Source organism: Electrophorus electricus, chromosome 12, assembly GCF_041902795.1.
Source record: "Electrophorus electricus isolate QZ-2024a chromosome 12, ASM4190279v1, whole genome shotgun sequence".
Classification (NCBI taxonomy): domain Eukaryota; kingdom Metazoa; phylum Chordata; class Actinopteri; order Gymnotiformes; family Gymnotidae; genus Electrophorus; species Electrophorus electricus.
Window position 1 is genome coordinate 13,892,347 of NC_137508.1, and position 15,109 is coordinate 13,907,455.

The 15,109-nt window shown below is 45.5% G+C and overlaps 1 protein-coding gene across 3 annotated transcripts in view; it reads left to right on the forward strand.

Moving 5' to 3' along the window:
• Positions 1-15,109, forward strand: part of mcu (mitochondrial calcium uniporter) — a 50,592-nt gene that overhangs the window by 31,748 nt on the left and 3,735 nt on the right. For 2 of the 3 annotated variants that reach the window (XM_081724494.1, XM_027022975.3), the window contains 6 exons: positions 6,576-6,639; positions 12,701-12,871; positions 13,324-13,428; positions 13,593-13,753; positions 14,222-14,425; positions 14,909-15,025. In XM_081724494.1, the coding sequence (XP_081580620.1) occupies positions 6,576-6,639; positions 12,701-12,871; positions 13,324-13,428; positions 13,593-13,753; positions 14,222-14,425; positions 14,909-15,025 (822 nt within the window). Of the gene's footprint in view, positions 1-6,575; positions 6,640-8,264; positions 9,963-12,700; positions 12,872-13,323; positions 13,429-13,592; positions 13,754-14,221; positions 14,426-14,908; positions 15,026-15,109 lie in introns of those variants that run through there. The other variant, XM_081724495.1, reaches the window with a different exon arrangement.

Here is a 15,109-nt window from a genome sequence, read left to right on the forward strand (position 1 = left end):
CAGGGCATATATCTGTGTCCACATGCATAAAAACTGTTCAGTATTGTGAGGTCCTAATTCATGTCACACAATCACTGTAGTTTTTTTTAAAAAAATGTATTACCGCAAATATTTTAGCACGCAATCGCTATTTCTCCATTAGCAGTACAGCCGGTATTCCAGATTTAGTTGGTTGCGTTCCTCTGTCTGAGAGGGCAAGCGCTGGGGTCATTGGGGGTCGTTCACAAGGCGCAGACGTGAAGGTGTGCTGCAGACACGCAGTCTTTTTTTTTTTTTTTTTTTTTTGCGCGACACACGTCCAGAAAAGATATGTAAATGAGCAGCAATGCATTACTACACAAAATACAAAAAAGGAGCAGAAAGCGAAAAGCAGTAGCAAATCCACACAGATTATGCGCTCTGAGATTATGTATGTCCTGTTCTGTGCTGGGCCTTGCAGATGCAAGTAATTGCATGACTACATTATGCCAGTAATTGCATCATCATTTGTAACGCCCCATTGCAATGCTGCATTAGCAGTATACCAGAAAAAAGCCGTTTCTAAAAGCCGTTTTGCTGCTTCGACCTATTCACCATTGAAGCCTATGTGAGACAGCCAACAGCGACACACGCACGACTGCAGGGCCGCAGTCTTGGGGTGGGAGGTTTGCATCTAAGCTGGATGATCATATTGCAGTCACCGTTTCCTCGGGGACGGCTTTTGTGTGTGCAGTAGCTATGATGCCCCACCCTCACTATGATTGCTGTCTGTAGGAATGATTCAAAAGAGTGAGTTCAGCACTGAGTCAGCAAACGGCCTGCTCTTTGTGTGGGGTGGGGTGGGGTCATGATGCCGGTCAGGAGAATGTGTCTTCACGGGGTTTTGCCCTCCTCCTCCTGACCCCTTTAGGCCAGTGGTCCTCAGACCAGTTCCTTTCGGCTCATATCTGTACTCGCCCTGCTCCGGGTTCAGCTCATTATGTGCTCGTTGCTTAGCTGACACGCTCAGTTAGGTGGGACATAAACGCTGCAGAGCGTGGCATATGACTGAGCGTGGCAACTATTACCTGTTTACAAAGGGAACCTCCGTCTCATAGTGTGAAAGGGTACCTTGCCATTCAGGACCAGGTTTCCCCCTTTGGTGTGTGTGTGTGTGTGTGTGTGCGTGCGCTCCAGAACCAGTGAAGCTAACTGTCTCCTGTGATTTAGGGTGATTAAGATGATTGTGGCCATTAGGCTTTGGTGCGCATTTAATTTTAAAGTGTGTGTGTGCGTGTGAGCGTGCGTGTGTCAGTATGCCGTACTGTGTCAGACAAGATGGATGGGGCAGTTCAGCAGATGAATAGCAGGTTGTAGCACAATATTAAAATGACATTGAAAGTAGAAACTCCTGCCCGCCTGCCTACCCGGGGCTTTGACCTTTCCTTTTACTGCCCCAGAGCACTGAACTCTGCAGTACCCTCATTACACTGCTGCTTTGTACATTTACTCTCTGAGTCTGTGTTTGGATTATATTAGTCATTACCTGGGTTTCCCCAAATGGCCGTAGTGCAAAAAGCACTGTAAGCCTGTGAAGCACTTATTATTCCCCAACATGGTCAATGTAAGTGAGGAGTGAGCTGCCAGACTTGCTGCATTCATCTGGCTAGACACAGACGGCCTCCTTCACAGTTCCGTTGTGTTCTTTCAGTGCTGTTTTCTATCCATTGTTGTATTTGGGAGGAGTGTTGCTTGTCCTATACATGCAGGTTAGAGGTGTCACAAGAACCGAAATCTTGTACCAGGTCAATACCAAATTTGACTACTTATTTTCTACGGGACCAGAAGTACTGTAGATGTAGACGCTGGAGAATAAGGTTTCCATAGAACCGACAAGGGTAGACGGACATCTGTGCATAGAATTCATGGTGCGTGAGTTTCAGTAGGTATCTTTATATTAACAACACACTGTCAGAAATGTTCATATCCTGAAATGTTGCCAGTAACACTGGTAACATTTCAGGATATGAACATTTCATCTGTTGTAGCAGTGCTCCACAAAAGATATTCGTACACGCCAACGTGAGCTTCTTTACGCTAACGCCGCGGTGCTGCTCATAACGCTAGCAGGCTGTCGACATTACTGTGTAGCGTGTGGCCGTACAGCGGTGCCGCCTCATTTCACAGTATCAGCATGAGGAGGATGTTGAGCAGGAGAGACAAGCGCAAAGTAGATTGACACACGCACAGTACACACACACACACACACACACACACACACAGACAGCCAACCATATCGGAAGCTTTTCAGAAGCACAGAAAATATGCTGAAGACTCACATGAAGGAAATTTGATAGGGCAGTACTGTTTGTTTTTAAATACATGAAGGCTGCATGCCATTGTGTTTTGTGATATTAACATTTTTCTACTTATTTATTAAACCTTGTCTTTTTTTCTTTTTTTTAATAACAGTAATTTACATCTGACGACGACTTCTTCCTTGAATGAGTTTTTCATTTCATAGGTCCCCCCCCCCGTGGTATTGGCGCTGGCTACCAAATTTCTGGTACTGCGAAATCCCTAATATATGCAGATGGTCAGATGCTGAGTACAGTAGCTGGCCATGACAGCTTGACCTACTGCCCGTCTCTTCAGTGTCCTGTGGCGTTCGGGTTCTGTGGCTGATTAGTAAGTTGAGGTGTTGGATGAAGTGTGCAGTGATGATGAACTCATGCTATGACATTTATTCATTTGCATGTGTGTGAGCGTCAGTGATGGAAGACCCAACCCGAGTGTCTCCTTGAGTGGTTTGTGTCGGGCTTTTGTGCTCGCAAAGGGAAACCACACACACACACACACACACCCCATGCCACACTAAAGTAAGCGCAATGCAGGGGCACGAGGGGACCCGCAGCATAGCAACCAGGGGAAGACTGAGGTTCCGACAGACAGACTGGGGGGAGGGGGATGCCAGCGTGAGGAGCAGGGGGAACCCGTCTCACTACTGAAGGGATTCCACTGCTGCAGTGCTCAGTAGCTCCTGCAGCTTCTCTCCCTCCCTCCACTGCCGCAGAGTACAGTCTCTCTCTCTCTCTCTCTCTCACTCTCACACACACACTCACTCTCACACACACACACACACACACACACACACACACACACACACACACACACACACACACACACACACACACACTCACTCACTCACTCACTCACTCACTCACTCACTCACTCACTCACTCACTCACTCACTCACTCACTCTCTCACACACACACACACACACACACTCACTCTCTCACACACACACACACACACACACACACACACTCTCTCTCTCACTCTCACACACACACACACACACACACACTCTCTCTCTCACTCTCACACACACACACACACACACACTCTCTCTCTCACTCTCACACACACACACACACACACACACACACACTCTCTCTCTCACTCTCTCACACACACACACACTCACACACACACACACACACACACACACACACACACACACACACATGCCCTCCCACACGTGGCTTCCAGTGCTCAGAGCCTCTCCTTTTCTCTCTCCCATCCTCGCTCCCCCTTTACACATCCTTTCATCGTGTGCCAGCCTTGCTTTTATGCTCGGTAGTTTCAACATGTCTTCTATTTCCCATCTGTCTGTCCTTCTTTCACTCATGCTCACAATGTCTTGTTTTGTTTTCTATCATGAGCACTTTCTCTCTCTCTCTCTCTCTCTCTCTCTCTCTCTCTCTCAAGCACTTTCTTGCTGGCTTTCTCTGAATGGCATCATTTATCCCCTGCGTGCTGTGCTCGTGACTGTTCTGCTCTTGAAAATTTCAGCTGTCGTTTTGAGTGTTGCTGTTTAGAGGCAGCAGGAGAGGGCTGTTCCAGACACCTGCACCCATCCCTACCGCCCATCGCTTATGGGCCAATATACACTCCCACACGTGTGCGCACGCAATGTCTTAAGTAACACTATTTATGTCTGTTATCTGAAAAGCAGTTCTCAGTTCATAACCGCTCAGCAGTGCCCAAATGATTTCAACACACACACACACACACACACACACACACACACACACACACACACACACACACACACACACACATCCTCTTTTGTTGGAGGATGTGGTGTCTTCTCATGTGAAAAAGTGTTTTCCCACTGATCTATGGGTTGTGTTGGTAAATGGGTATGCCAGGTTCCTGTGCCAATGGCCAAAAGCAGTGGCAGTTCCTGAGTGAGTACTCCAGCAGCAGGGGCACTGAGGAGCCGCTGCAATCTTTCAGTTCCAGGCGCCAGCTTCATCACGTTCCGAGGTGAAATTGCTTCAGGTTCAGAGGTCGTTGCGGAATCGCATCTCTGCTGTGGCCACAAGCGCAGATATACGAGACGAGGCTCTGGCTTCACACAGCAGCCGGGAGCCAAGTGCAGCAGCGCCCAGCACGGGGGCTGCCGAGCTATTGGAGGCTATTCCCCAGGACGGCCAATACGGGAGGAAATCATGTGACCGTGTTGCCGTATATTGTGGGGTGCCTCGTGGTATGCCGGTGCTGGTCTTGAAAATGATTTGTTCTTTTGAACCAAATGAAAAATACTGATTTATCAGAGCACCCAGTGAACAATCAGGTGACGTTTCTTTGACCGCTCTAGATGCTTCCAGTGTCGTGGTTAGTTAGAGGGATTAGCACCCTTCTGCGGTGTGGGTGCGAGCACGTGCGCCCACGATTTCCCTTTCACTGCACTGTGGACGCGCCTGTGTGCGGCCGAAGGCGAGCTAACTCGGACGCGCTCTTTAGCTCCTCATGACTAATTAACAGCAGCGTTCACCCGAGATCCGCAGCCTCCAGCCAGCCGCACCAGTAGACACCCCCCACACCCAGTGTACACCTCCACTAAGGTCCCAGCACCACTCCAACCAACCCTCACAGCTGTTGACTGAGTGACTGCACAACTGAAACACAGAGAATCTTTTCTGCAGGTTGGGCCATATACTGATGTATGAGGAGGTTGAGCTGGGTGAGTGGTAGAATCCCAAAAGGACACGAATAGTCGTTTGCAACTCGAGAGAGCTCTGCTGGGAAATGCCTCATCCGCGTGTGGAGCGAGTAATCTACACTGTGGAGGAAAAGAAACCCCCTGCCTTTTTTAAATTTGCGTTTTCAAGTCATTGGCAGCTCAGACTGGTTTGTTGAAAGTGTAGATTGCGGCGAGTGTGGTGGTGGGCGCGCGTTTGTGCGTGCAGAGGTGGGCAGGACTTGGCCTATTTAAAGTGGATGTGTGGTTGCTGCTGCAACAACTTGGCAACAAGGATTGTGTCAGGCCTGCTTGCTCGTTTCTGATCTGCTAGTAGCATCCAGCTAACGCGACACAACCTGCGCACGGCGTTAGTCCTGTAGCTGTGCCGTAAGCATGGGTTTTTCCGTGCACGCATGTGTGGCGTGCGTGTTTGTTCTTTGCAAAGCTAATCTATGTTGGGCTTTTTTTCTTTTTTTTTGCATGATCATTTTTAATTTTAGAATGGTGCATTTTTTTTAAAACCTGCACTCCTTTCAGTACTTTTCTTACATAGGATACTTTCTGTTGTTCTAGCTGCAGTGCCACTTTTTATTGTCCTGTGTGTGTGTGTGTGTGTGTGTTTGCATTAGTGTTGGGGAGGGAGGGGGGGTCTTAGGGAACTAATAGGGGGCTTCACCCTCAAATTTAGACACTTGGAGATACTGACGGGGAATGTCAATTGTCTGTCTGTCTGTCTGTCTGTCTCTCTCTCTCTCTCTCTCTCTCTCTCTCTCTCTCTCATCACTTCCTCTGTCCTGGGTACATCTTAGTGGAAAGCATGACATGTTTTCCCTCTGTACTGTGTTCAGTGTGGTGCCCATCTATCACCAGGGAAACTTCAGAGTGCCAGAATGGATAAAAAATGTGCATACATTTGTGTGTGTGCATGTGTCTGTAGAAGACGGTGGGTTGAAGCCTGATGGTTTCCAATCACGTGCGTCGAGTCATTCTTCCTCTCCCTCTCCCCTTCCTCTTCAAGTTGAGTCTTTTTTTCCCCTGACTCAACAGGGATTCTCTGACTGTAATTTAATGTCTTCCTGCAAATAACTATTTCTATTTGAAGTCTCACAACTCAGCAGTATGTTGAACAAAGTGGTATGCAGCTATTAAAAAGCACTTTACCTACGGTATTATCACTGATTGGTGCTTACCAACGTCACTGTACAACACTCAGTTACCTCATATAAATAATCAAAATGTTTGAGTTAGCTTTCTCAGAAATTATATTGTGACTAACAGTATTTTACTTTAGGTAACATGACCAAGGTCTGTCTCTCTCTCTCTGTCTGTCTGTCCTTTCTTTCTTTCTGTGTATGTTTGTGTGAGTAAAATAAACCTTTAGGCTCTGTTTGGAAAAATGTTCTCTTGAGGGTACAGGACTGGACAGGTCAACACACACACACACACACACACACACACACACACACACACACACACACACACACACACACATATTATTTGGTCCACTGGCAGCTTTTACAGTTCAATACAGAAAACAGTTGATAACAGTTACGTTAAGGCCTTGTTGTGTCTCTGTCTCTGCAGGGTTGGTTGGGAACCCCCACATGGCCTGCTCAGAGACTGCTGTGCTCACCTGCAGCTTCAGAAGGTGAGTGTAAAAGTGTCTGAGAGAGGGAATGATGGAGAGGGAAAGAGAACGAAAGCTGGGCTGAATAAATCAGGCTGCTGTTTATTTGTAGGCCAATAAGCCATGACCCAGGCAGACTCATTCTGAGTAGTGGAAAACTGCTCTACTCTTACCTAAACATTTAGCACAAGCATACAGTCACTAATACCGGAAAACATGAAAACCCTTGGACAAACGTGCGTCAGACAGAAAGCACATTTCACAGAAAACAAGACATGACCACCTCAACCAATCATGTAAAACCAATCATTAGTATTCATCAGCAACTCAACAAGCCTGCAGTAAATTATGCAGCCTTTGTGTATCTGCAAGATAATTATAAGACAGAACTATTTTGGATAATGCTACATATAAATAGGAGTATTTTAAATAAAACGTTAACAGCAAGATACTCCAGTAGACTAGAAACTGCAGAATGACCCCATATAATGAGTCGGACCATGTATAATGATGAACAGTGCTTGATGCTTATTTCATAGTGCATTGTGGGTAAGGTACTTCTAAGGCCACTTTTTTTAACCATTTCAGTTGAGACAACCCCCCCCAGTTTCCGTTTCCTAAAAGTGTTAATTCTGGCTGGACGAGTGGGTGGGTCAGACCGCACACAGCAAGACACACATTAGGCAAATCCCGTAGGGCGGCCCCCATTGAAACCAGCGCACAGTGGGTTCACTCGTTCAGATGGGAAGTGCAGCAGCAGTGCCAAAGAGCAGCTTCCAGAGGCAGCCGTAGGAGAAAGGTAGAGGGAAGAAAATCAGGCACCCACCAGTGAAGGACACAAAAGGGCAGGATAAACGGAGACGTAGGAGGACAAGTGCGAGGTGGAGGTGATGCCAATACAGAGCAGCAGACCGATCCACGAGCGCAATATTAGCTGCCAGGAGCGAATGGACGTGAAACCGAGCGTATTGCAGGCGGCCACGCCGATCCATGGGCACAGGTCTTCACGCAGGTAGAGTATTAGAATAGGTGCGCAACCTTGCCGAGCCTGACAGTCCCTACGTAACCTCTTTTTGAGGAGACTTTTGAGACAGCCATAGTTTACCCCTCAGAGCTCAGTACTAAAAACACAGTGCCCTAAATTTAGATCTCATTAAGCGTAATGGGGGCTCTAACTGAGCTGTGGGGCGATGGCAGAGCGCAGCCCTCAGGAAACACCAGCCCTGCAGCAAGCAGCGTAGGACCATGACTCACAGCGGACAGACTGTTCCAATCACAGAGAGTGATGCCCACTGGAGATGCTAAGAAATGCCTGACCAGGCAAGGGGTTCATAGAGATCATTTCATTTTGGGTCACTTTCCGTAATGAAATAAGAGCAATAAAAACTTCTGAAGCTGTTTAAGCGCGTTATTGGCTCTGTATAATTCCTTATTAATATGATAATTCAGTCATCGCTTCCAATTTTCTCTCCAAGGCAGGGAGCTCAAACGCCAGCAATAGGGGAATGCAGGGGAATCATGGAATGGCCGGTACTGTGGCACGCAAACGAGCTGAAACACTCTTTAAGACATTCACTGTCCAGAGAATGGCTGCTCGAGTGAGACGTTCCACCGGCACCCCCCCCCCCCCCCCCCCCCCCAAAAAAAAAAGATAAAAGTAACAGGGACAGAAAACCGAAGAAAAATGCTCAAGTCGGACAAAAACAAGCTGGATGATGGAAACATTGGCGGAGGCCTACTGGAAACCAGAGTTAACCATGACAACTGGAGCGAGATGAAGAATACAGAAAATACAACCAGCAACAACTAAGTGACAAAAGTTTAAAAAAAGAAGTCAAATCAGAGGCTAGATGATGCCGAAACACACAATGTACAGGCGTGGATGCAAATCCAGAATACACAGCAGCTGAGCCAGAACTGCTAGAGCTGCAGATACAGCCTGGCTCTCGGCTAACGGAGCAAGAAGCTTGTTCCAGACACCAAAATCTCAGAGTTTATGGAGTACCCAAGGGCTCCCAAGGGAATTCTAGCATGGAAACCTTCCTGGAGGGTCTGTTGAAGTGTCAGCTAGATTTAGATCCCTCAACGAATTTGTAAATAGAGAGAGCACACTCAGCTCTAACCAGATCAAATTAAAATAATGTCTTTTAGCGTAAACGGGATACCGAATCCAGTTAAATCTTCCAAAATCCCTACAAAACGTAAGGATATAACCAGTCCACATAGTCTTTTTTACAGGAATCTGACGACCTGGAAGCAGAGCATTTATGCAGGAATGAATGAAGATACACTTATATAGCACTTTTTTCAGCGCCCCAAGGACGCTTTACAATCAACACACAGCTTTTACATCCAGTCAACATGCCATTTATTACCTTAATATCTTTCCATCATCTTTAAAATCAGGTGGTAGCAAGGTGTCGATAAATAAATGTGATAAAACTGTCAGTTATGACCATATCTCAGCAACTGCCAACAATTCTAAGAAGAGGGAAAATCGAGGCAGTAGTATTCTCTAAACATACCCCTCCGGGGAGTGACAATAACGGCACATAAGACTACAGAAATATTTATTAAATATTTATATCTAAATATACATCTTAATCTGGGGCTTGGATATATAAAACCTTGCAGTTACCATCCTCCACCAAGAGTTAGGAGAGTTAATGACTCAGATGTATGGAGAGAGTGTTTTCCTACAGCCTGTGATTACACATATTATTTTTACCCATACGCAGGCAACTCCAGAATAGATTATTTCTTCTGTTTTGTAAAGGCTAGACACAGAATAGTGGGACATTGATAAGATCATGACTCAGGGGTATATTGATATCTATGACCATTCCTCAATAACTCCAACAATACATCTGAATGATCAACATGAAGGTGCTCTCTGGAGCAGATATACTAAACTGCCCCATCCTTGAACAACAAATAAATCCCTGGGCCCGGATGGATTCTCTTCAGAATGGTATGATAAATATTAACTCCAGGCTCATGGGCCACATTTAATTTGGTGATGATGAAGGGGGAAATTCCACCCTGCTGGAGGGAGGCCATAATTTCATTCTGAAAGAAGTGAAATATATACTGGAATGTGGATCATACGGACCCATTTCATGAATGGAAATCCTCAAGCCACATTTTACCTTGATCAAACTGGTTTTTGGGAGGCAGATACTTATATTGATACTAATATCATTTGGATTTCATGAGGACTCCATAAGAATAATTACATTTCTATGACAGATCATCTGCAAGGATCAATATCACTGTACAGAACCAGTAACCAGTCAGCCAACTGATGAAACAGAATAGTAATCTGAAGGGAATACAGATAGCAGGTTTGTTTTTATATATATATATAATATATATATATATATATATATATATATATATATATATATATATATATATATATATATATATTCTCATATGAGCTTCCCAGCTCTGATGTGATCCCTTTGAGTCCCTCTCAGGTTATCAAATTAATTTGCAAAAAAACACAAGCTCAAATTTTTAATTATGATGCCCCACAACATTAAATATGATCTGGAATGGAAAACAAATAAAATATTTGGGAGCAATTCTCCCTTTTGCTAAAGAATCCTAAAGGTCTTGGTAAATTCAATAAGTGCGAAACATATTTCTAGATATTTGTGTCAAGATAAAAGACCTCTTATGCTTTAAGTATTACTATATAGCAGCCCAGTTTAGAGTAGGTTGATGTAATCCTAAATATCTTGCACAGTGGAAAGATCGTTGACAATTATGATTGACAACTGAAATCCAAATTCAGGGATTGATAGCTGATAAAGCCTTGTGAATACACCTTACAGATATTGACAACCCATGGATCAATAAAATGTTTAGTATGTGGGATTACCAAGACATGTAATCTAAAAAATGTTCAAATAATTCTTAAATGGTGGTTATTTGAAACAAAGTTAATACTAAATACAATGGATAATGGATATAAAATGTGGGCCACTAAAGGGACAACTGCATATTGCACCCTAACAGTAGGGTTATGTCCTCTAGATTTGACCATATTTTTTAAAAATGGGAGCAAGAAGGAAATTTAACCATATCCAAAGATGAATGGGAAAGAAACTGTGCTGTTTGGTGGCAGTCAACATCAGGATGGAGGGAATTTTGCTGGAAAAATATTGGCTCTAATTGTTGGAGAGGATATGGAGAAACAAGCAAATATATATGTGTTCTTGACAAATAATGATATCTTCTGGAAATGTACAGTTGTTCAGCCCTTCTGGCAGAAAATACACAAACGTTTTAAACCTTATAACTTATTACGTATTGTATTAGGGCCTCCACAATTGGCAAGATTATCAGAGAAATGCCATCTTAAAACTGTTTATCTTTTTTACCTTTATTGTTTTTGTTCTTATTCAGACTACTTTGCATCAATTTAAGATCCTTTTTTCTATGAATGGTTTTTGTACTATATTCTTCTCATTGAAAAAGGATTTTTAAAGTTGTTTTATTTTAATATATTTTAAAACACATTACCAGATACATTACACAATGACTTCTCTAATTAAATCAAGTGTATAAGGCAGTGCACTTTTATTATTAATCTCAGTCAAATTATGATCTCTCAGACGTTTTCAAAACTTGACACTGGACCATGTTTTAAACCCCTTGATTAAATGGAAAATGAGAACCACCCAGCCACTAACATGTGCAGCACCTGTGTTTTTGCGAGGCAGCAGTGACAGAGCAGCTTTCAACACCCCCAGATGCCTCAAGGGGAAAAAACGTAAAGTTAAACAGAGAGGTCACCCAGGTCACCCAGGCGTACACTGCATTGATACAGCAAGCAGTGCAGCCACTGTTTGTCCAACCCTTTTAGTGTTTATTTTATTAAAGAATGAAGGAAGCCCATGAAAGGAGAAGCTGTGAAGCAGACTGGTATTCCCTATTGCAGAGTTATTCAATCATAAAGTGTATCTCAGGCAAATTGAATTCCTTTGACAGACCTGCTTAAGTTGTGCGTCTGTGTTATCTTGGAAAATGCAAATGTGACGGAACTAGTTTGGGCAGTTCAGATCAGGGTTAGAGCAAACACTTTTAGTTCCTGCTCACATGAGATGGACCTGATTGAGGATTATTCAAATTATCAGACAAGATTTTCTTCAGTTGAACCTGTTGTTTTTAAAGCATATTCTTTAAACTAAGGCACTGCACACACCTGCCGCATATGAATAAGACACTGGGAAGGATAGTGGCCCTCAAAAGTGCGCACGCCATATGTATTGGTTGAGTCGTATTAACAAGTGTCATCTGCAGCTGCAAGTTGTTGCACAGCAAGAAGAATCACAGGCACATTGCTAGCTACATCTGCTCATTAGAATTCTTCAGCTTCGCACTTTCCATTGAGGCTTGATTGAGACTTGATGCAGATCTTGAAATTGGGTCGGGGATGAGGGGGTTGGGGGGGGAGGGTGTTATTTTGTCCAACTGTCCATCTGCTGACAGATTATAAAGAACTGGCTACGAGTCATCTGGTTTTAGAGACAGTAATCTGCAGACTAGAGCTCCCTGGATGATTGATCACCAAATGGGCTGCCCATGATGAGCGCCATGCTGCCCCTGGCCTTTGTGCCGTCCACCTGATCAGACAATCCTCGGCACATAAAAGGCCTCGTAGCTCTTAGAATGTGTGCGTGCCCGTAGACGGAGACATGGGCCACTTCCACCATTGCGGTAGCCGGACGAATTGCTTCTCCTTTCTTAAGGAGACTCGAAATGAAATGTTCCGTCTCCAAGACTGGCACTGCAACACTGCCCCCTTTTGGCGGCCGTAAGTTGGACCCCCTCCAGACCACCCCAAAAGAGCAGCTGCGTTCAACCGTGAATCTGGGGAGCTCAGTTACTTTCAGCAGCCGGAGTGAACGTTGGAGATTGACAGTCTGAAGTTTAGAGGTCTGTTCTGTTCTTAATGGCGCAAGTTGAGGCTCAACCTTAAAAGACCATACTAACAAACAAGCAAAGGTGGGTGTATGACTTTGTGATTTTTGGAGGGATCTAACAAAGTGTGTGTGTGTGTGTGTGTGGTCAGAGGTGACTGTGGTGTATCAGAACGGTCTGCCGGTAATCTCTGCGAGGCTGCCGTCACGGCGGGAGCGGTGCCAGTTCACTCTGAAGCCCCTCAGTGACAGTGTGGGCATCTTCCTACAGCAGCTACAGACTGAGGACCGGGGCATCGACCGAGTCGCCATCTACTCTACAAGTACACACCTGCGCACACACACCCCTACAAACACACACACACAAATGGGCCTACACAAGGTGATTTCTGTACCACCAACATTTTTACCTCCCAGTGAGCTCTACCAAATGAGTATGCACGCGTGGTGTGATAAACTGCTCTACTGCTGCTCACATGCCTTCGAGGCCGTTAGGGTGGATTTCATCGCATGGCAAATGTGGCGTCCTGGACAATTCTGCAGTCATGGTTACGCAACAGTAAGAGGCCCTTGAGCCTCTGCGAACTTTGGAGAGCAGATTATGGGAGCCGTGCTCATAGCCAAATCGGAAAATGTTTCATTTCATGATGAGCACCCTTATGCGGCACTAGCAGCGATGTGTTAGAAGTGCTGAGAAGAGCTTCCACGGATGTGGCAGGAGCTACAGTTGCCCCCCCCCCCCGTGCCTAGACCACCCTTTTGTTTCTGTACGTAGATGGAGAGAGGATAGCCTCCTCCACGGGGATCGACATTCTACTGCTGGATGACTTTAAGCTGGTCATAAATGACACTACCCATCTGGTGCGTCCGCCCAGAAGAGGTGAGAGTTTAGTGTTGCATTAAAACTCGGGTGGACTAGTGGGAAGTGACGGATCTTTTTTTTTTTTTTTTTTTTTTTTTTTGTAGTTAATAACTCTGTGCCTGTGTGTGTGTGTGTGTGCGCGCGCGCGCGTATGTACGTACGTGTGTGCATGTGCGTGTTAGAGCTGATGCCACACGAGGAAGCTGAGCGGCTGAACGACGTCAAGTTCCTGGTGCAGCAGCTCTACACCACCCTGCACATAGAGGAGCACCAACTCACCAAAGAGAGAGAGCTCATTAGTCGACTGGAGGACCTCAACTCCCAGCTCCGCCCACTGGAAAAGGTTCCATTTGCCAGGCTTTGCGCTGTTTTTATGAGGCCCATAAGCAATTTGCAATCTGTGAAATTTGTGAACAGGTTGGCAACTGTGACTGGGCAAATGATAATGATGCATTTCATGCCACTGAGCCACGATGTAAATCACTAATGCCTCATATGAACAACAAATTTAAAACTAAGACTTGCTTTATTAAATTGTCATTTGTAATTCCCAATTACTGGCAAATGACATTAGCAAAGAATTTTCCTTTAACCACGGTAAAAACTTTCATGTTTTTTGTGCTTTTTATAATCTTCTGTTCCACTTAAAGCAAGCCAGCGTCTCATCATTAAAACATAAGCCTGGGTGTGGAACAAGCAACCAGCCAGTGTCTGTTTAGAACGCGCACGCGCTGGTCACACTTGTAACGCTGTGCCCAGCTGACCGGCTCAGAGCACTAAGTCCCTCCCCTGGTCCACCGTCCCGCCCCAGGTGAAGGAGGAGCTAAGCAGAAAGGCGGAGCGCAGGACCACATGGGTGCTGTGGGGGGGCATGGCCTACATGGCCACTCAGTTCGGCGTGCTGGCGCGCCTCACCTGGTGGGAGTACTCGTGGGATATCATGGAGCCTGTCACCTACTTCATCACCTACGGCACAGCCATGGCCATGTATGCCTACTTTGTGCTCACGCGCCAGGTACGTCGCCGAAATGCCCAAAATGGCCGTTACCAAACGTTCATAGCATAAGAGAATTATGCTAATCAGAGCTTCTTGCCCTTGTCACTGTCCATGTTCAGCCTGTGTGGTCAGACTTCTCCTTTAAAGGAGCAATAAGTCATTTCTTCAACTGATTCTTCTTCGCATTATGAACAGCCTTTATACTGCCACCTAGTGGCTTGGATGGCTGCCTCCATGTGGGGGACCCGCTCTGTGGAGCATAAACTGTTTCGGGGACTGCTTTCATGTGACCTGCTTGCTGCTTTAAGCAACCAGGTCCTCCTTTAGTAACGCCCTTGCTCACTGTGTCCTGTATACGAGTGCATTGGGTTTCCCTAGACTGACTTAAACTTTGTTGTCTCAGGTTCCCCGTAAGAGTAAAGAGGCCACCACCGAGGTATCCCGGCTTGTGTTCTGTCTGACCTGTAACTCTTTGTTTCTTCCGTTGGGTTCCACGCGCAGGAGTACATCTACCCCGATGCCAGAGACAGACAGTACTTGCTGTTTTTCCACAAGGGGGTGAAGAGGACACGCTTTGACATCGAAAAGTATAACCAACTGAAGGACGCTATTGCTGAGGTATGCACACACACACACACACACACACACATGCACATGCACAAATGCCCTTACCTCTTTATTTAAAAATAACACCCCCTCTTC